This window comes from Prunus dulcis, chromosome 3, assembly GCF_902201215.1.
Source record: "Prunus dulcis chromosome 3, ALMONDv2, whole genome shotgun sequence".
In the NCBI taxonomy this organism is placed as follows: domain Eukaryota; kingdom Viridiplantae; phylum Streptophyta; class Magnoliopsida; order Rosales; family Rosaceae; genus Prunus; species Prunus dulcis.
The window spans coordinates 1,898,392-1,911,924 of NC_047652.1; the positions used below are offsets into that span (position 1 = coordinate 1,898,392).

General features: G+C 37.2%; 2 protein-coding genes across 4 annotated transcripts in view; both read right to left on the minus strand.

Annotated features, from left to right (window-relative positions):
* Positions 1–1,578: 1,578 nt before the first annotated feature.
* Positions 1,579–6,718, minus strand: LOC117620639. The gene is made up of 11 exons (XM_034350769.1): positions 6,100–6,718; positions 5,914–6,016; positions 5,514–5,637; positions 5,062–5,127; positions 4,856–4,894; positions 4,664–4,744; positions 4,505–4,552; positions 4,346–4,396; positions 4,173–4,241; positions 3,270–3,515; positions 1,579–2,986 (listed from the first exon to the last, which is right to left on the minus strand). Exons 1-11 carry the CDS (start codon positions 6,386–6,388, stop codon positions 2,735–2,737), a joined length of 1,368 nt encoding a protein of 455 aa, XP_034206660.1. The 5' UTR covers positions 6,389–6,718; the 3' UTR covers positions 1,579–2,734.
* Positions 6,719–7,301: 583 nt separating this feature from the next.
* Positions 7,302–13,533, minus strand: part of LOC117620640 — a 32,200-nt gene continuing 25,968 nt past the window's right edge. For 2 of the 3 annotated variants that reach the window (XM_034350771.1, XM_034350770.1), the window contains 14 exons: positions 13,255–13,528; positions 12,746–12,859; positions 12,583–12,666; positions 12,048–12,098; positions 11,784–11,963; positions 11,386–11,708; positions 10,965–11,306; positions 10,810–10,873; positions 10,387–10,533; positions 9,175–9,279; positions 8,992–9,102; positions 8,816–8,920; positions 8,664–8,733; positions 7,302–8,497 (listed from right to left, as the gene is read on the minus strand). In XM_034350771.1, the coding sequence (XP_034206662.1) occupies positions 7,809–8,497; positions 8,664–8,733; positions 8,816–8,920; positions 8,992–9,102; positions 9,175–9,279; positions 10,387–10,533; positions 10,810–10,873; positions 10,965–11,306; positions 11,386–11,708; positions 11,784–11,963; positions 12,048–12,098; positions 12,583–12,666; positions 12,746–12,859; positions 13,255–13,528 (2,659 nt within the window). In that variant the 3' untranslated portion in view covers positions 7,302–7,808. The remainder of the gene's footprint in view (positions 8,498–8,663; positions 8,734–8,815; positions 8,921–8,991; positions 9,103–9,174; positions 9,280–10,386; positions 10,534–10,809; positions 10,874–10,964; positions 11,307–11,385; positions 11,709–11,783; positions 11,964–12,047; positions 12,099–12,582; positions 12,667–12,745; positions 12,860–13,254; positions 13,529–13,533) is intronic. The other variant, XM_034350772.1, reaches the window with a different exon arrangement.

The window sequence follows — 13,533 nt, forward strand, 5'->3', positions numbered from 1 at the left end:
TAGAATGTTGATTCCACCAACATGTCATATTTATCCATTCACCTTATATTTTCACTCCACAACCAAATTTAAGAAATAATGATCCTCTCTGCCCACCCTTAAATATCCCTAGAATACCCCTAATATATTTAAAACCATTGTACATATAAAAAAAAGGCTTCCTCCATATAAATACATCAGTTTACTAATAAATTGTTACTATTTAAGACCAAAACACTTTAAGACAAATCGGAATTGTTAGAACTCTAGTGGTAAATAGGAAGTAGTATACCATTAACTCTTAGCAATATTTTGATTCTCGCATTTCTTCTATTTTGTGCAAAAGAAAAAAAAAACTACATATTATTTGTGTTGTAATAATACATGAAATCTTTAACACTTGACACATGTTCATAGTCATAACCATAGTTCCACAAATACAAAGTAAAGAATTAACTATGGTTATACTAATAGATACATGTCCAGTATTGAGAAGGATAAAGATGATACACCTTATGTAACTCTTGCACTCCTCATTCTTGTAAATGAAATAAATAGCTGATAAAACAATTATTCGTCACAGATTGTCAATTATAAAATATCTTTTAATTTAATTTTAGTAGAAACTCTATGAGAATCTAGCAATAAATGCAACTTTGGATTATTTTCTCATTTGTAATAAACTATTTGATAGAATTATGCTTATTAGAACATCTTCAAGAGATAAGTTAAATACAAAATATTTTTTTGTGTGATAAAAATGTCATAGAATTTTATTAGATCAATAAGAATAAAGAGTACAAAGGACACAGACTCTAAAAGGAGCCATCCTAATTACAATATGGCAACCATGGGTAAAACTTCCCCAATGACATGACCCAGCAAAAAAGCTGAAACGATGTAGAGAGAATCACACTTGACAATAATTTTTTCTAAAACCCCTTTCAATCGTCATAATTTCCTCAAATCTAGTCTAATGACTTCAAAGTAAAAAACTAGCCACTAATCGGCATGACTCTCTTAAAGAGACTAAGAACACCCAACAAACTCAACTAAGTGGAATCATGAGAGAAAAAAACACAAAAAACTCAGAGTTTCTAGACTTTATTAAACAAACTAAATCAAAATTAAAAAACTAAAACAATATCGGCAAAAGGAAAACAAATCGCCGCTAATCTTCCTTCGGGGCATGACATAGATAGCAAAACATTAATGAATAATGGATCTACCATGACCAAGCCACAACACCTCAAAGAGCAACCTCGCAAGATCTAGATCTGCGAAAAAAAAAGTACATCGATATAGGTCCACCAAAAAATGGAAGAACACCGAAGATTCGATGGGAAGTTTTCTCTCTCGTTTTCTTTATCTCTTAGAGGCTAGGTTTTTATTTTTTGTTAAACACAAAATGTTTGATTTGAATTTGACAGCCTATGTAGCAATTTCACATTTGTAAAATTGTTAAGTCCACATAAAATGTCAAATACCATATCATTTTGATTCTCATTCATGAACTTGGAGATTTAAGAATACTGCTTGCCTTATTCCTGTAAATTACGGTTTAACACATGTGCAAAAATAATTCATCAAAAACACACAAAGAAAAACTTTTGCATACATGTTGTCATTGACAGAATGTAGGAGTTCCGAGGAAGGAAGGAAGTATTCAATTAACGAAAATGGTGGCTTGGATATGATTTTATTGTTGATCCTAGAAAATCCATTCAGGCGAAGCAATAGCTGTGCCTCTCCCTCTAATCCTCAAATATAAATTCGTTCTTCGCAGGGACAATGACTTTCGGGGAGCAAAACATGTTTCCGGCCTCGACCAAGCTTTCCAGGCCAGCATCAATTTCTTCGACTCTGCAGAAATGTATCCAGTGAGCCCAGATTCGGGGGAGAAGCGAGGAGCGTCGTTTTGGCCACCGAGGTTGTAAAGTAGCTCTGAGAGTACCAGTTCATGCTAACAATGGTGTGCCAGCTTGGTTTTCACTTCTCATGTGTGAAAATTTGTTCCTCGTGTTATGCTGTGCTGAGTGATGAGTTATGTAATGTTTAACTGCAGCTTAAAGGCGATTGCAGACAGATTGCATTGATCTTTATCAGATTCATTGACCTTTGGGATTTTGCTTTCAAATTACTCTAAATTTGCAGATTGACATGAATTTGACAATGGGTGTTTGCAAATGCATGCTTGATGTAAATTTAAAGTTCATTGCTTTCACATTTGCTTGCCTTCACCCACCCAGCCTTGTCTTGCTTTTTGCACTTTGTTCTTACACTATCCCTGTTAGTAGGACTTGAACTGATTAATGACTGCTTTTGTAGCTCTGTTCCCATGCTTCTGGGGACTCTTACTACTGCTAATGGAGGTATTTTGCCAAACATTCATCACTCTGTTGCCGAAGAAGATTGGTAAAGGGAAATGAGACATTGGATCTGCCTCTCAAGAATTTTAGAGTTGCTTTGTACATGGGGAAGAGCAGGGCAGATGAATACAATTTTAACAAGCATTAACAGTAGGAAAATTCGATACATCAACCCTCCTTCCCTTCCATAAGTACCCTTGATCTCTAGTCAAAATTACAAGAATGGCAGGCTTCCATGGATACCCATATCCTGGCGTAAGAGAAGGCTAACACAACCACACAGTTTACCCAGGAACCCTCCTCAATGTCTTCCAAATAGTTAATTGCACCTCTTTCCAGTGAGTAGTCTGCCACAACTGGAAGACGAAACACGAGAGGCATGAAAATCAATTGTATGTTGTAGGTCGAGGTTTAGGTGGTATATAAAAAGAATTCCCACAGTCAATTGGAGTATGCATCAAGGGGTTCCATCTGTCAAATACCAATCGGCCTCCTCTGCCAATTCTTCCTCGAAATTTATAAGGTGGTGTTGGTACTCCCTTTTGCGTTGAAGAATCTGATGGTGGAACAATGCCTGCAGCTGCCAACTTCTCTGGAACTAGAGGTCTTGTAAATAACAAAACTGGTTCAAGAGGATCCTGCATAAATCCCATCCAACAGTTCAGATTCACTCATATATACTAACCGAAAAAAAAAAAGAAACAAGAAAAAACAAAGGGGATCCTACATTCTAAATTAATTTTGCTAGAACTCCCTAACATTTGACATGGTAGCTTACTAGATATTGAATTCATGACAGTGACAAACTTCAGAAATCACTTATGGAGATATCTCCCTAGTAGACAGAAGAAACAGGAAAGGAAGGGGGATAATGGTAAAGCCAGATAGGTAGTCCAATTCACAAGAAGATAATTGAAGTACCATTTTATGAAGCCACCCTTGTGGCGCATGCCGCCGTCTAAACTCTTGCTTCATGGTTCCTGTAGGAACCATAACCATATTGGAGTCAGTTAAAGGCGGATTCTGTATTGCAGAAGGTCGTGTGCGGGGCCGACTGTTTGCAACATCATCTGAATCAACAAATTCATCCTCACTTGAACCAAATTTGCAAGATACAGGTGGAAATCCAGGAAGGGCCAAGCTATCTTCCAGGAGCTCAGTTTCATGCTGAAACCCAAAGGAACCAAAAAGGTCATCCAAAAAGGTCATACATGAATCAGCAACAGATCTTAAACCATTATGTATTACATGGCCCAGAAAATTTACCTACAAATGTCCTGAAAATTACCTTTCCAATATCAACTTCATGATAAATATGTATATGAAAAAGTTTACACAAGTACTAATCATGTGATTTTAACTTAGAGTCCTTCATACACAGATGATTCTGTGGACAGCATTATATGCCTCATGGAAGGCATATCATATTTAGAGGTAAAAAGAAATTACTTTTTTACTTTTCCTTCACAATTTCTTTTTACTTTTCTTTCACAGCGGCATAGGGTGCTCCAAATAGGAATAACAATCTCTATGCTACATACCACAATACCAAACGCTGGTAGCAACCTCCCTGAAATAGGAGAGGTAAAAGGACAACGAAGAAAATAGAGAAATTTACAATTGAGCTGCCAGTTTTATCTAATTCATTTATAATAAATAAAACAAACTTGTTCATACAACCTTGTGAAATAGTTCATGCAGGAAGTAGACTTAGATGAAAGTCAAATGGTACAATGGGTTTGTCAAGGTCAATCTTAAAGAGAAAGCTACCGCATAATTGTTGTAGTTAAAGCAACCAAAGAGAACAATATACCCCAAGCATACCTTGTACTTCATTTGGATTATTTGAAGACTAACTTCAATCTCCATGACTTCCCTCTTTTTCTCTTCTCTCTGCATACATTTGTACATAAGCAATCAGTAGCATTGAGGAGAATTTCATCCCCAGATGAATATAATACCACCCAAGGAAACTATAAACACTTCAATTGAAGCACCTTGATTAAAGCCTCCAGTATGGTCTTGGCTTGGTCCAGGTTGCGTCTGACCTGAGAATAGTCAATTCCAAAAGAAAAGCTTGTGATTATGATGGGCAAATATAAAATTGTGAAATAAAAACATTTCTAGAAAAAAGAAAATTTGAAAGCAATACAAACCTGACGAAGCTTTTCAAATGACTGCACATTGTTTTCCCTTCTTTGCATCTAAAAGCAAGACAAGCAATAAAAACAAATTTACAAATATGTTTATAGAAAACCATTAACTAAAAGCTCCACCCAGGGAAAAAGGAAAACACAAACACGTTTGTCACCTACCCTTCTTGTGTGCAGTCTGTGGGTTTTCTCCCTTGGCCTAAAGACATTGTATGGGTTGGTGTCATTAACCGGTGGAGGAGGCTGTACACAAAGTGTAGATGAGAACCAAGAAATCATGATGAAGAATAAAATGATCTGCAAGCACATATAGGCAGTGACAATATAAGCACATAATCAAGTAAATAAACTAACCTGCAAACGCCGCAAAATAGGCTTCTGCCATCGTTCACGCTGCCAAAAATGGGGGAAAAGAATACATATTCATGAAAAAATATTTTTAAAGAAAAAAATTAGCCTGAAACTCAACTGAGTATCATGCAAATCAGGGTAGTCTAGCTGCCTGAAATTGAGTAATCAAATTAGGTTCTAAAACTCTCAAGCTTGTGTATATTACACACCTTCTCTTTCCAATAATTATAAATAGATTGGATAACAGCATATCTGAGGGACTGAGGTTGGAGAGCCTACATCCAAAGAGAAATTTTTTTTCAAATTAGTAACTTCATAAAAGGATTCAACAAGACCAAAAACTAGAAAAATAAGCATCAAAATGCAAACATAATAGATCTCTTATGAAAAGAGAAATATAACTTCTATCTTCAATAAAAGATGACCAGAAATTATCTTTTAGGATCTTCATAAACTGAGAGAATGGCAACCTTTTCTGTTTAGGAACATGAAAGTATGTACCTCAGTCTCATATAGTAAGACCTAAGAAGAACCAAATTGACACAAATAAATGAATGACACAACCATTGCGATACAGCTAATGAATGCAAAAAAGAACTATTCACAACTAGCATTGGCACTGGTCAGTTCATCTGGAAAAAGCAAAAAAAACGCACATCACCTCACTAGCAACATCATGTTGTAGAAGTACAGGGATTGGTGAAGCAAGTGTAGGAGTTATAACTCCTGCTCTTTCTCGCGCCTTATGATCCAAAACCTCCAACTTAAAAATAATACTCTCAAGCCTGCATGTATAAGCACACACCTGGATGATCAGCTTACCATCAACAGAAGTTGAAGAAAATAGATTAAAAACATAAGACAGTTTCTTTTGGAAAGGGGTACGCGGCAAATTCAAGCTTGAATGGTTGGTCGTCTGCATATTCCACAACATCAATTTTTTGAAATTGGGTTTATCAACTTACAGCCTAAATGCATCAAATGAATTAGAATGAAGGACTTAAGGGGGCTAGTTCTACTGTCCTTAATTGCTTGCTAAAAACAATGGGTAAAATGATTACTTGTCAGGAGCAAGAATATTCTTTTCTTTGTTGAACTCGTAGAGCCAGTCCTCATCCTCATTGTCTAGGTCATACTCCACAAACTCTCCGAGCTCGGCCCGAGCTGCAAATGATGGAAACAATGTGTCAGCAACAGAATATGAAGAAGAAAATGGAGGTAAGCAATGAGTTTGAAGTTAGAAAAACCTCCTCTTGCGCGAAGGTACGAATTGGGTTGGGCAAAAGTGCGAGAATAGTCGCGCTCATAAGTGTCAACAATAACAAACTGAGGAGTTGGTATTTCAGGAGCGAGTTTCTTGTTGGTGGGGGTTTGGGGCACCTCAGTTTCAATGGCGGCATCGGCGGCGAGACGCAGAAGCTGAGAATTGCGAGTAGAAGTTGGGGTGTCATCGTCTTCGAAGTCCTTAACAGACTTGACAATGGGAAGCTTCTTGTGAATATCAAGAGGGCGAGGTCTGAATGAAAGCCTACTCATTTCGGCTTCTGCTCATCTCTCTTCAATCCCTTTTGTTTTCCACACGAGACTAATAAACCAGCCTGTTGGGGTTCTTAGGGCTCAATTAGGGTTTGCTTCAGAAGTGCTTGTGATAATTGGACAGCGTATTGAATTGGGAATTTGGGTACGGTTTTGGATGTTCAGGAATCAAGAACTCGGATCAATCAAGCCCTAAATGTTTCTTCTCCGAGAAACAGAGCCAGAGACAGAGAGAGGCAAAAAAGGGTTTTCGTGTTTCTGGCGTTGGAGACGAAGCAGTTCTGCAGAGACCGGATTGGATTGGATTGGATTGGATTGGGTTCAAAATCTTTTGGAAAATTATTGGCCCACTTTTGAATTAAAACTCTTTGAAACTTCGGCCCAACACAGCTGGCAGATCTATAAGCTTGAATGAAATTACTTATTTACCCCTTATCTCAATATTTTTCGTTTCGAACTTCTTATTTATTAATAATTTGTAAATTTTAAAAGAGAACGAGAAGAGATTATGGCGCCTCTTTTATCAATTTTATAACCCTGCTTGGAGCTTAGAAGAGCAGAAACACTTGTACCAGTTTTTGACAGAAAAAAAAGTCAATTTTTTTTAGTTGCTACTTCATAACCCACTTTTAAGTGTTCTTCAAGGAATCACTTAGATTTTTAAAAATTTAAAAAGTTGTTTCAATAAAAATGCTCATGAACAACGGCGTTTCCTACCGAAACACTCCCGACCGGGCACATTCACCTGGGGGTTATATATACACATGTTTTACGTCAGTTCTACCCCACTCTCTTTCCTTACCTCTGCTCCTAATTTTCCAGTCAGAAACTACAATATAAGTAGAACAAAGGAGAAAATCAAGAGTCCCAAGCAACACAAATTAGACATACCACCTGAAGAGGTGATAAAAAAAAAAAAAAAATTTCCGAATTCATTTGATTTGAACTTCTGACTAACATTTTATACATTAAATGTTTCAGTAACCACAAATTTACAAGTAAATATATGCAAAACACTTCCTCAAATTAGGAAATGAAAAACTAACCTATATCTTTCTACTGTACAAAATTTTGGCTTCTGTAGAAATTACATATCGAACACCAGACTGGAAATTCCAAGTCTACATTGTGTAAGACATAACACGGGGAAAGGTCTCTGGCTGGCATTCTTAATGCTGCTTTCCTATCGGGGGAGTTAATAAAATAAAATAAAATCATACAAGCGACTCATTTCTCACTCCCTTCACCACGCTTCCTACAAAATTTAGTCCTTCAAACTGTGATAAAGAAGCTCGACTTTAGACCTAGTTGACATCACTCCATTGTAAAACATCACAAGATCTGTAACAAGTCCTCTGGCCTGCTAGCATTGTGCAAAATTGAATCCTTCAAACAAGTGTATAATTATGCTCCGCCCGACTTATTTGATGTTACTTCGATGCAGAAGATACCTACAACCCCACCCTTGCTCCTTTCCCAATTCAATCGTAGACAATAAAATCTGTAACAAGTTTTCTGCATCTTCTTGGTGCGCCAATTCCAAGTTTGTCTGAATGAGAGGAACAGTAGGATTGTTCCAACGCCCTGCTCCTGTTCCACTGCTTCTTTTAGCTTGCTGGTTTTGCCGCAAAGGAATATTTGAACTGCTTCCAACTATATGTACTACTCCTTGATCACAGTCAGCATGTATAACACTCTCCAAACGAACTTCCGATTCAATTACCCACTCCAGGTCAGCAGGAACACCTCGAAATTCAGGCTTACCTAAGTCCACCAGACTTGAGCAGCTTACAATTAATACAAGCCTGTGTGTAATGATGACAAATTTACCAGCTTGTCTTAGTTCCTTGCACATGACCAAAATCTCATCCTTGAGCCTAAAACTATCATCCGCCTCTACAAGTGCTGATGCTCCAACAGCTTCTTCCCAAGTGTAAGGTCTTAAGGGAAGTTCCCTGCTTAAAGGCCTTGGAAGACGGACCCTAAAGCGCTGTTGCCCCATTTGATAGAACCTACTCCGGTTTCTGATACTCTGTGCAGTTTTTCCAGTAACTTCAAGAATACTAGCAGCTGGTTTAGCCACAAGTCCTGTAATACCTAAAGCTATGCCTGCACCATAGATATGGAGAACATGAGAGCATTATCAACAGCCAGGCAACCATATCTAAACACCTGAGCATCTTAAGGTGATAACATCCTTTATTCTGTTAGCTGCCGATCATAATGAAGGCAAACAAGATAATGTTATTATTAATGCATCCCTGTATTGCATTACCTGACAGGACACCAGGAAGACCATGTCTCTCAGCTCCTTTAATTGGTGATTGAAGAAGACCTGTGAGTCCCTGGAATCAACAAAGAGAAATTAATTGAATAAACCTCAGCATTTAACAAATTACTGCACAAATTGATATGCTATCGACATACCTCAAACACCCCATTTATCACACCCTTAGAGTGAGTCGCTACACCAATCTGCTGCTGTTCCACTCCTGAAACAGCCTGGTCATCAAATGTAAATGCCACAATGCCCTACAAATAAAAATCCAATTAATATTTAAAGAAGAAACTAAACTATGGACCACAAAATGGTATGGAGTTACCTTGTGTGCAGCTTTGCTGAACTGTGTGGCAGCATCACTTATAGCATAGACAGTATTACTTAAAAGACTAGTGGTGCCTTGTGCCATGCCAGTAATAAGTCCAGTGGGGCTCTATCAAAGGATAAAAGAATGATTATACTGATAAATAGAGGAAAGTAATTTTTTTATTATTCCAAAACTTACCAGAAAAATGCTCCGGGCAGGCACTGACAAGAAATCTTTAATACCAAGCCCCATACTCCTTGCAAATCCCATGGGATTGCCTATAACACCAGCAGAACCAAACACCTGCAAAATAGGTAATTCATTGCATGATGAGCAATGTAACAGTTAGAATGAGCAATCCAAGTCCTAAGAAGCAGCAGTCCACAGAGACTGAAATTTAGTCTACGCATAGACTCTTTAGAGACTAGCGGAATGCGCCCTATGTTGAGGGGGCAAAAGAAAAAAAACTTACATGCCCTGCACTAAAGTGCCAAAATACTAGGCTATGGATTTAGTAGAAGCTGAACAGATGTTGAATTATGCGTACAGTTTCATATATAGGTCAAGATATGAGCCCCAAAGTATGTTTGAAGCACAATTGCAACCAGCAGGTGTAAGTTAAAGATATCCCTTTTGGTAAACCCAGCTTTAAGAACAAGTGTGAATGGTGGAGTCTTAAAAAATTTCAACCATACATGATGTGGTGGCATCCGAGCATAATTGATGAGGTTAAAGTTCTCACAAACTTGCAAGAAGTGGATCACAACTAAATAATCAATAAACCTGTTTTTATTAGAATGTTCATCATATAATCTTCACAATGCTCTAAGGGTCTTTGAAATCTCAGGAGCTCTCTCTGAAATTTCAGAAGTGTATGAGACCTATGTGAAAACACCTTAAACCTTAGGGGTGTATCTGCGTAATTAACCCAAAACATTGTAAGGGTGTTTTAGTCCTTTGATCAGCTTTTTCATGTCAGTTACCTGTGATTTGCACAGGTTATGAGCAACAAATTTGAAATCTCTGGGGGTGTAAATTCAGATATTACAAGGGTTATGAGAAAACATGTTAAACCTCAAGAAGTGCAAATCTATAATGATTTTTAAAATTTTTTATTTATAACTAAGAAACAAAATTCATTGAATAAAAGAAGCATATACACGAAGTTCACGACAAAACAAAAAGATAGCAAAAATGTATTCAGCAGAACAGAACAAGGCATTACTAGGAGCACCAGCTCTCCAATCGGAAAGATAGCAAAGAAAAAACTGCCCCTAAACTCAGGGTTGCCAAAATAATTAACCTGTTTAACTAACCAATTGTGACTAAGAGAATAAAATTGCTCACTATTGCCAAGTGTCTCTAGACACCTTAGTAGGTAAATGTTTAGGGTCTAATGTTAACATTTACCTTATACATCTCATGAAGAAGTTGCCGTGTATAATGCCTTACAAGGATCTCTTGAAGAGACTCCAAGCTAGCAATTTGATGTGCAATTGTCAACTGCTTGAGATGGATTCGTGCACCCTCAACATCAGCAAGAGCCATAAGACCTCTCTGCAATTAAGTATCATTGTAAGTATGAGAAAGTAAACAAAGGAGATTATGTATGTCTTCGGGCACATGGTATGTGGGTGTTTGTGTCTGTGTACAGCATTGTGAGATCGAAAGCCTATTCCTTCTTATATGACATCTACTCATACATTACCTCATTTTTTGCCTCAAATGCATGTACACAGCTCAGACAATATAAATAGTTTGAAACTTACTTTTTATGCAATTATATTATATACTATTTAAAGCTTCTCTTAGGATAATATTTATGCCACTTACATGGATAACAGATTCTCCAGCGGTAAGAATCCCATTTTTACGCATCCACGGAGCACTGGAAAAGCTGTTGAGACAAAATTCATAACTTGTCAAGTGGCAAATTTTAAGATATTTCCAACTATTCCAGAGGCATTTTTTATGGATTTGCAAGCCACCTTAAGGTCAAGTTGATGGGGCACAAATCAAACACTTCAACATAGATCTTTTTCTGTCTTCTAGCCAAAAGGTAAATTTGCTGCCATGGAGCTCCAATTGGAACTATTGAAGGTAGTGAGAGTCTGGGCTTGTGGCTTTCATTAAAAACGGGAACAGGCATTAAGTGAAGTTGGTTCACTGTTGCATAGGAATCCATTAAACCCGTATCCTTAATATGAGAGCCCAAGAATGGATCTGATAATGGCAAGACTCTACTCTGGAACCTTGAAGATACATTTTTGATGAAGCCAAAGAGGCTTAATATCAATTCTTGCTCAAGCTCAAGACAGAAATCAGCAACTCTGCAATCATTAAACAGACAACAATAAGCACTAAAAGGTATCAAATTATCTTAACTGTTTTAATTGAAGAAATGTACACCTTAAGCTTATATATTCAAATGAAACCAATGAGACATCTTTCTTCCTCCACTTTGATACAGCAAGGTAGAATACAGGTTCGAAAGAGCTGTGAGAAGTCCTTTGCAGCTTTCTTTCACTTCTTTGTTTCGTGACATCATCCTTATTCACATGGCCAATGGGATTGCTTTTGTAATCACGATCAAAAGACAAAATAACAGGATATGGGGAAGATCGCAGCTGGTTATCAATTTGCAATGATGTCATTTGAAAGGAGAGTTTTTGTTGATCCAAACTCTGTACGAGATCAATTGTAATGTTCTTTGCACAAGCAAAAAGCAATTCCTACAAAAGAAACAACAGTTAGCCATAGTTTGACAAAGCTCCACGGAACCTGATAGAAGATATAATTTTCCCTACCTGTGGATGAATATTGATCATGGAGATACCAATGTGTTGAATAACAACTGAAATTCTTTCCATGAAACCTATACACTTGTCCTGTTTCTGTTCATCATTCCTTTTCTCTCTTAAGCGAGGGACACTTGTCTTCTTCATGTCATTTAAAATATGGTAACTTGAGTCAATAACATGGAGGACCTGCAATAAAGGAAGACAATCACTAAGCTAATGAAGATAAGTGATAGAAAGTTCATGGAATGTGCCAAGGTATAAGAGATGAACCTTCGTTGCTCCCTCGGCATGGATGGATAAATGCAATGTTCGCTCAGGTTTCTGATTACAAAAGTTAGGACAAATTAACATCCAAATAGAATGCATATATGAAGCTTAGAAGGAGAATAATCATACATGTGAAGCGTGTGTGGTGATTTGATACAACATCAATGTAATACACAGAACTTTATTTCCAAATACAATAAATTCCAGCAAGTATTCAAACAACCAGCTAACAATATGTATCCCACCATTTGTAGCAAACAAGCTTCAAAAAGTGAACTACATAGGTTATGCAAATAATCTTTCCAAATTTATGCGTGGGTTGAAACACACGAAGTAGATGGGAGAAAATCTTGACACAACATGCCACAAACTGTTTTCAAACAACCAATTTAACTGTGCTAATTTATGAATATTTATTCAGGGGAAGTAACTACCTCAGAAGATGGGAGAAAATCTTGACACAACATGCAACAAACTGTTCTCAAACAACAAATTTAATTGTGCTAGTTACGAAACTTTATTCAGGGGAAGTAACTACCTCAGAAGATGATGGCAATTGCACTGGACTGTACTCTTTTACATCATCAAGAGTGTATGACCCCAAAACACGTTTTCCAGGTACCTAACAAAAACAAAAAACTCTTTAGTAAGCACAATAAACTATCTATTATTACAGTTAACACACAAAAAAAAAGGTGTACCTCCACAGTGAGACGATGTGGATAGCATGGTTCATCCCAGGCATAAGGGCAAGATGTGTAAGAGTGAACAGTAGTTTCAACAGTTTCACACCTCTGCTGGTAGATCCTTAGCCTCTAAAAAGTGCCAAGACGTGCAACAAAACCATTTTAGTAAATGGTATGATAAGGTTAAAATGCAAAAACGTGTTCACTAAGCTTTAGAAAGAATGCTCCACTCAAAAGTAGTTCACAACAATGCATTTTGGCATTTGCTTACGGCTCAACTAAATGTGAAACCAAACAGAGGTTTTCCTTAAACCAGATAATGAACAACTACTAATTTAAAAAACATGACACTGCTAGCAAATACTTATGAGAGAGAGACAGATAAACTAAGGAATTAAATGACAAATGACAATCACATCTCTATGAAGCAGGATAACAAGAAAATAGAAGTAAAACTCAAGGTAATACATAAACTATTTTGCAATATAAACTAGTTTTTTGTTAAAATTAATTGTTATACCAACCTCGTTCGAAAAATTATCAATTCTGTAGGGCATATACCCAGTCTCATCATCTGATATGAGAATCAAATTTGTGCCGGAATTTCCATGGAAGTTTCCAACAATCTTTTCATCTCCCATGGAGACGTCAGCATTCTGCACTTCAACACGTATCATATTTAATGAACCAGAAAGATAATTCCGCATTTTCACTTGAGTATCTCCAAGATGATCTGGCAAGAAGCCACCTGACCATTGCCATCCAGGTTCATCGTAACGAATGGAAACCAGTAACTCCCTGCA

Excerpts from the sequence above, each read along its gene's own strand:
- LOC117620639 (XM_034350769.1), bottom strand. The coding sequence starts at position 6,388 with ATGAGTAGGCTTTCATTCAGACCTCGCCCTCTTGATATTCACAAGAAG. Across the intron at positions 4,553-4,663 it reads ACAGACTGCACACAAGAAGG|ATGCAAAGAAGGGAAAACAA; the intron begins GTAGGTGACAAA and ends TCTTGCTTTTAG. Across the intron at positions 4,242-4,345 it reads TACTGGAGGCTTTAATCAAG|AGAGAAGAGAAAAAGAGGGA; the intron begins GTGCTTCAATTG and ends AAATGTATGCAG.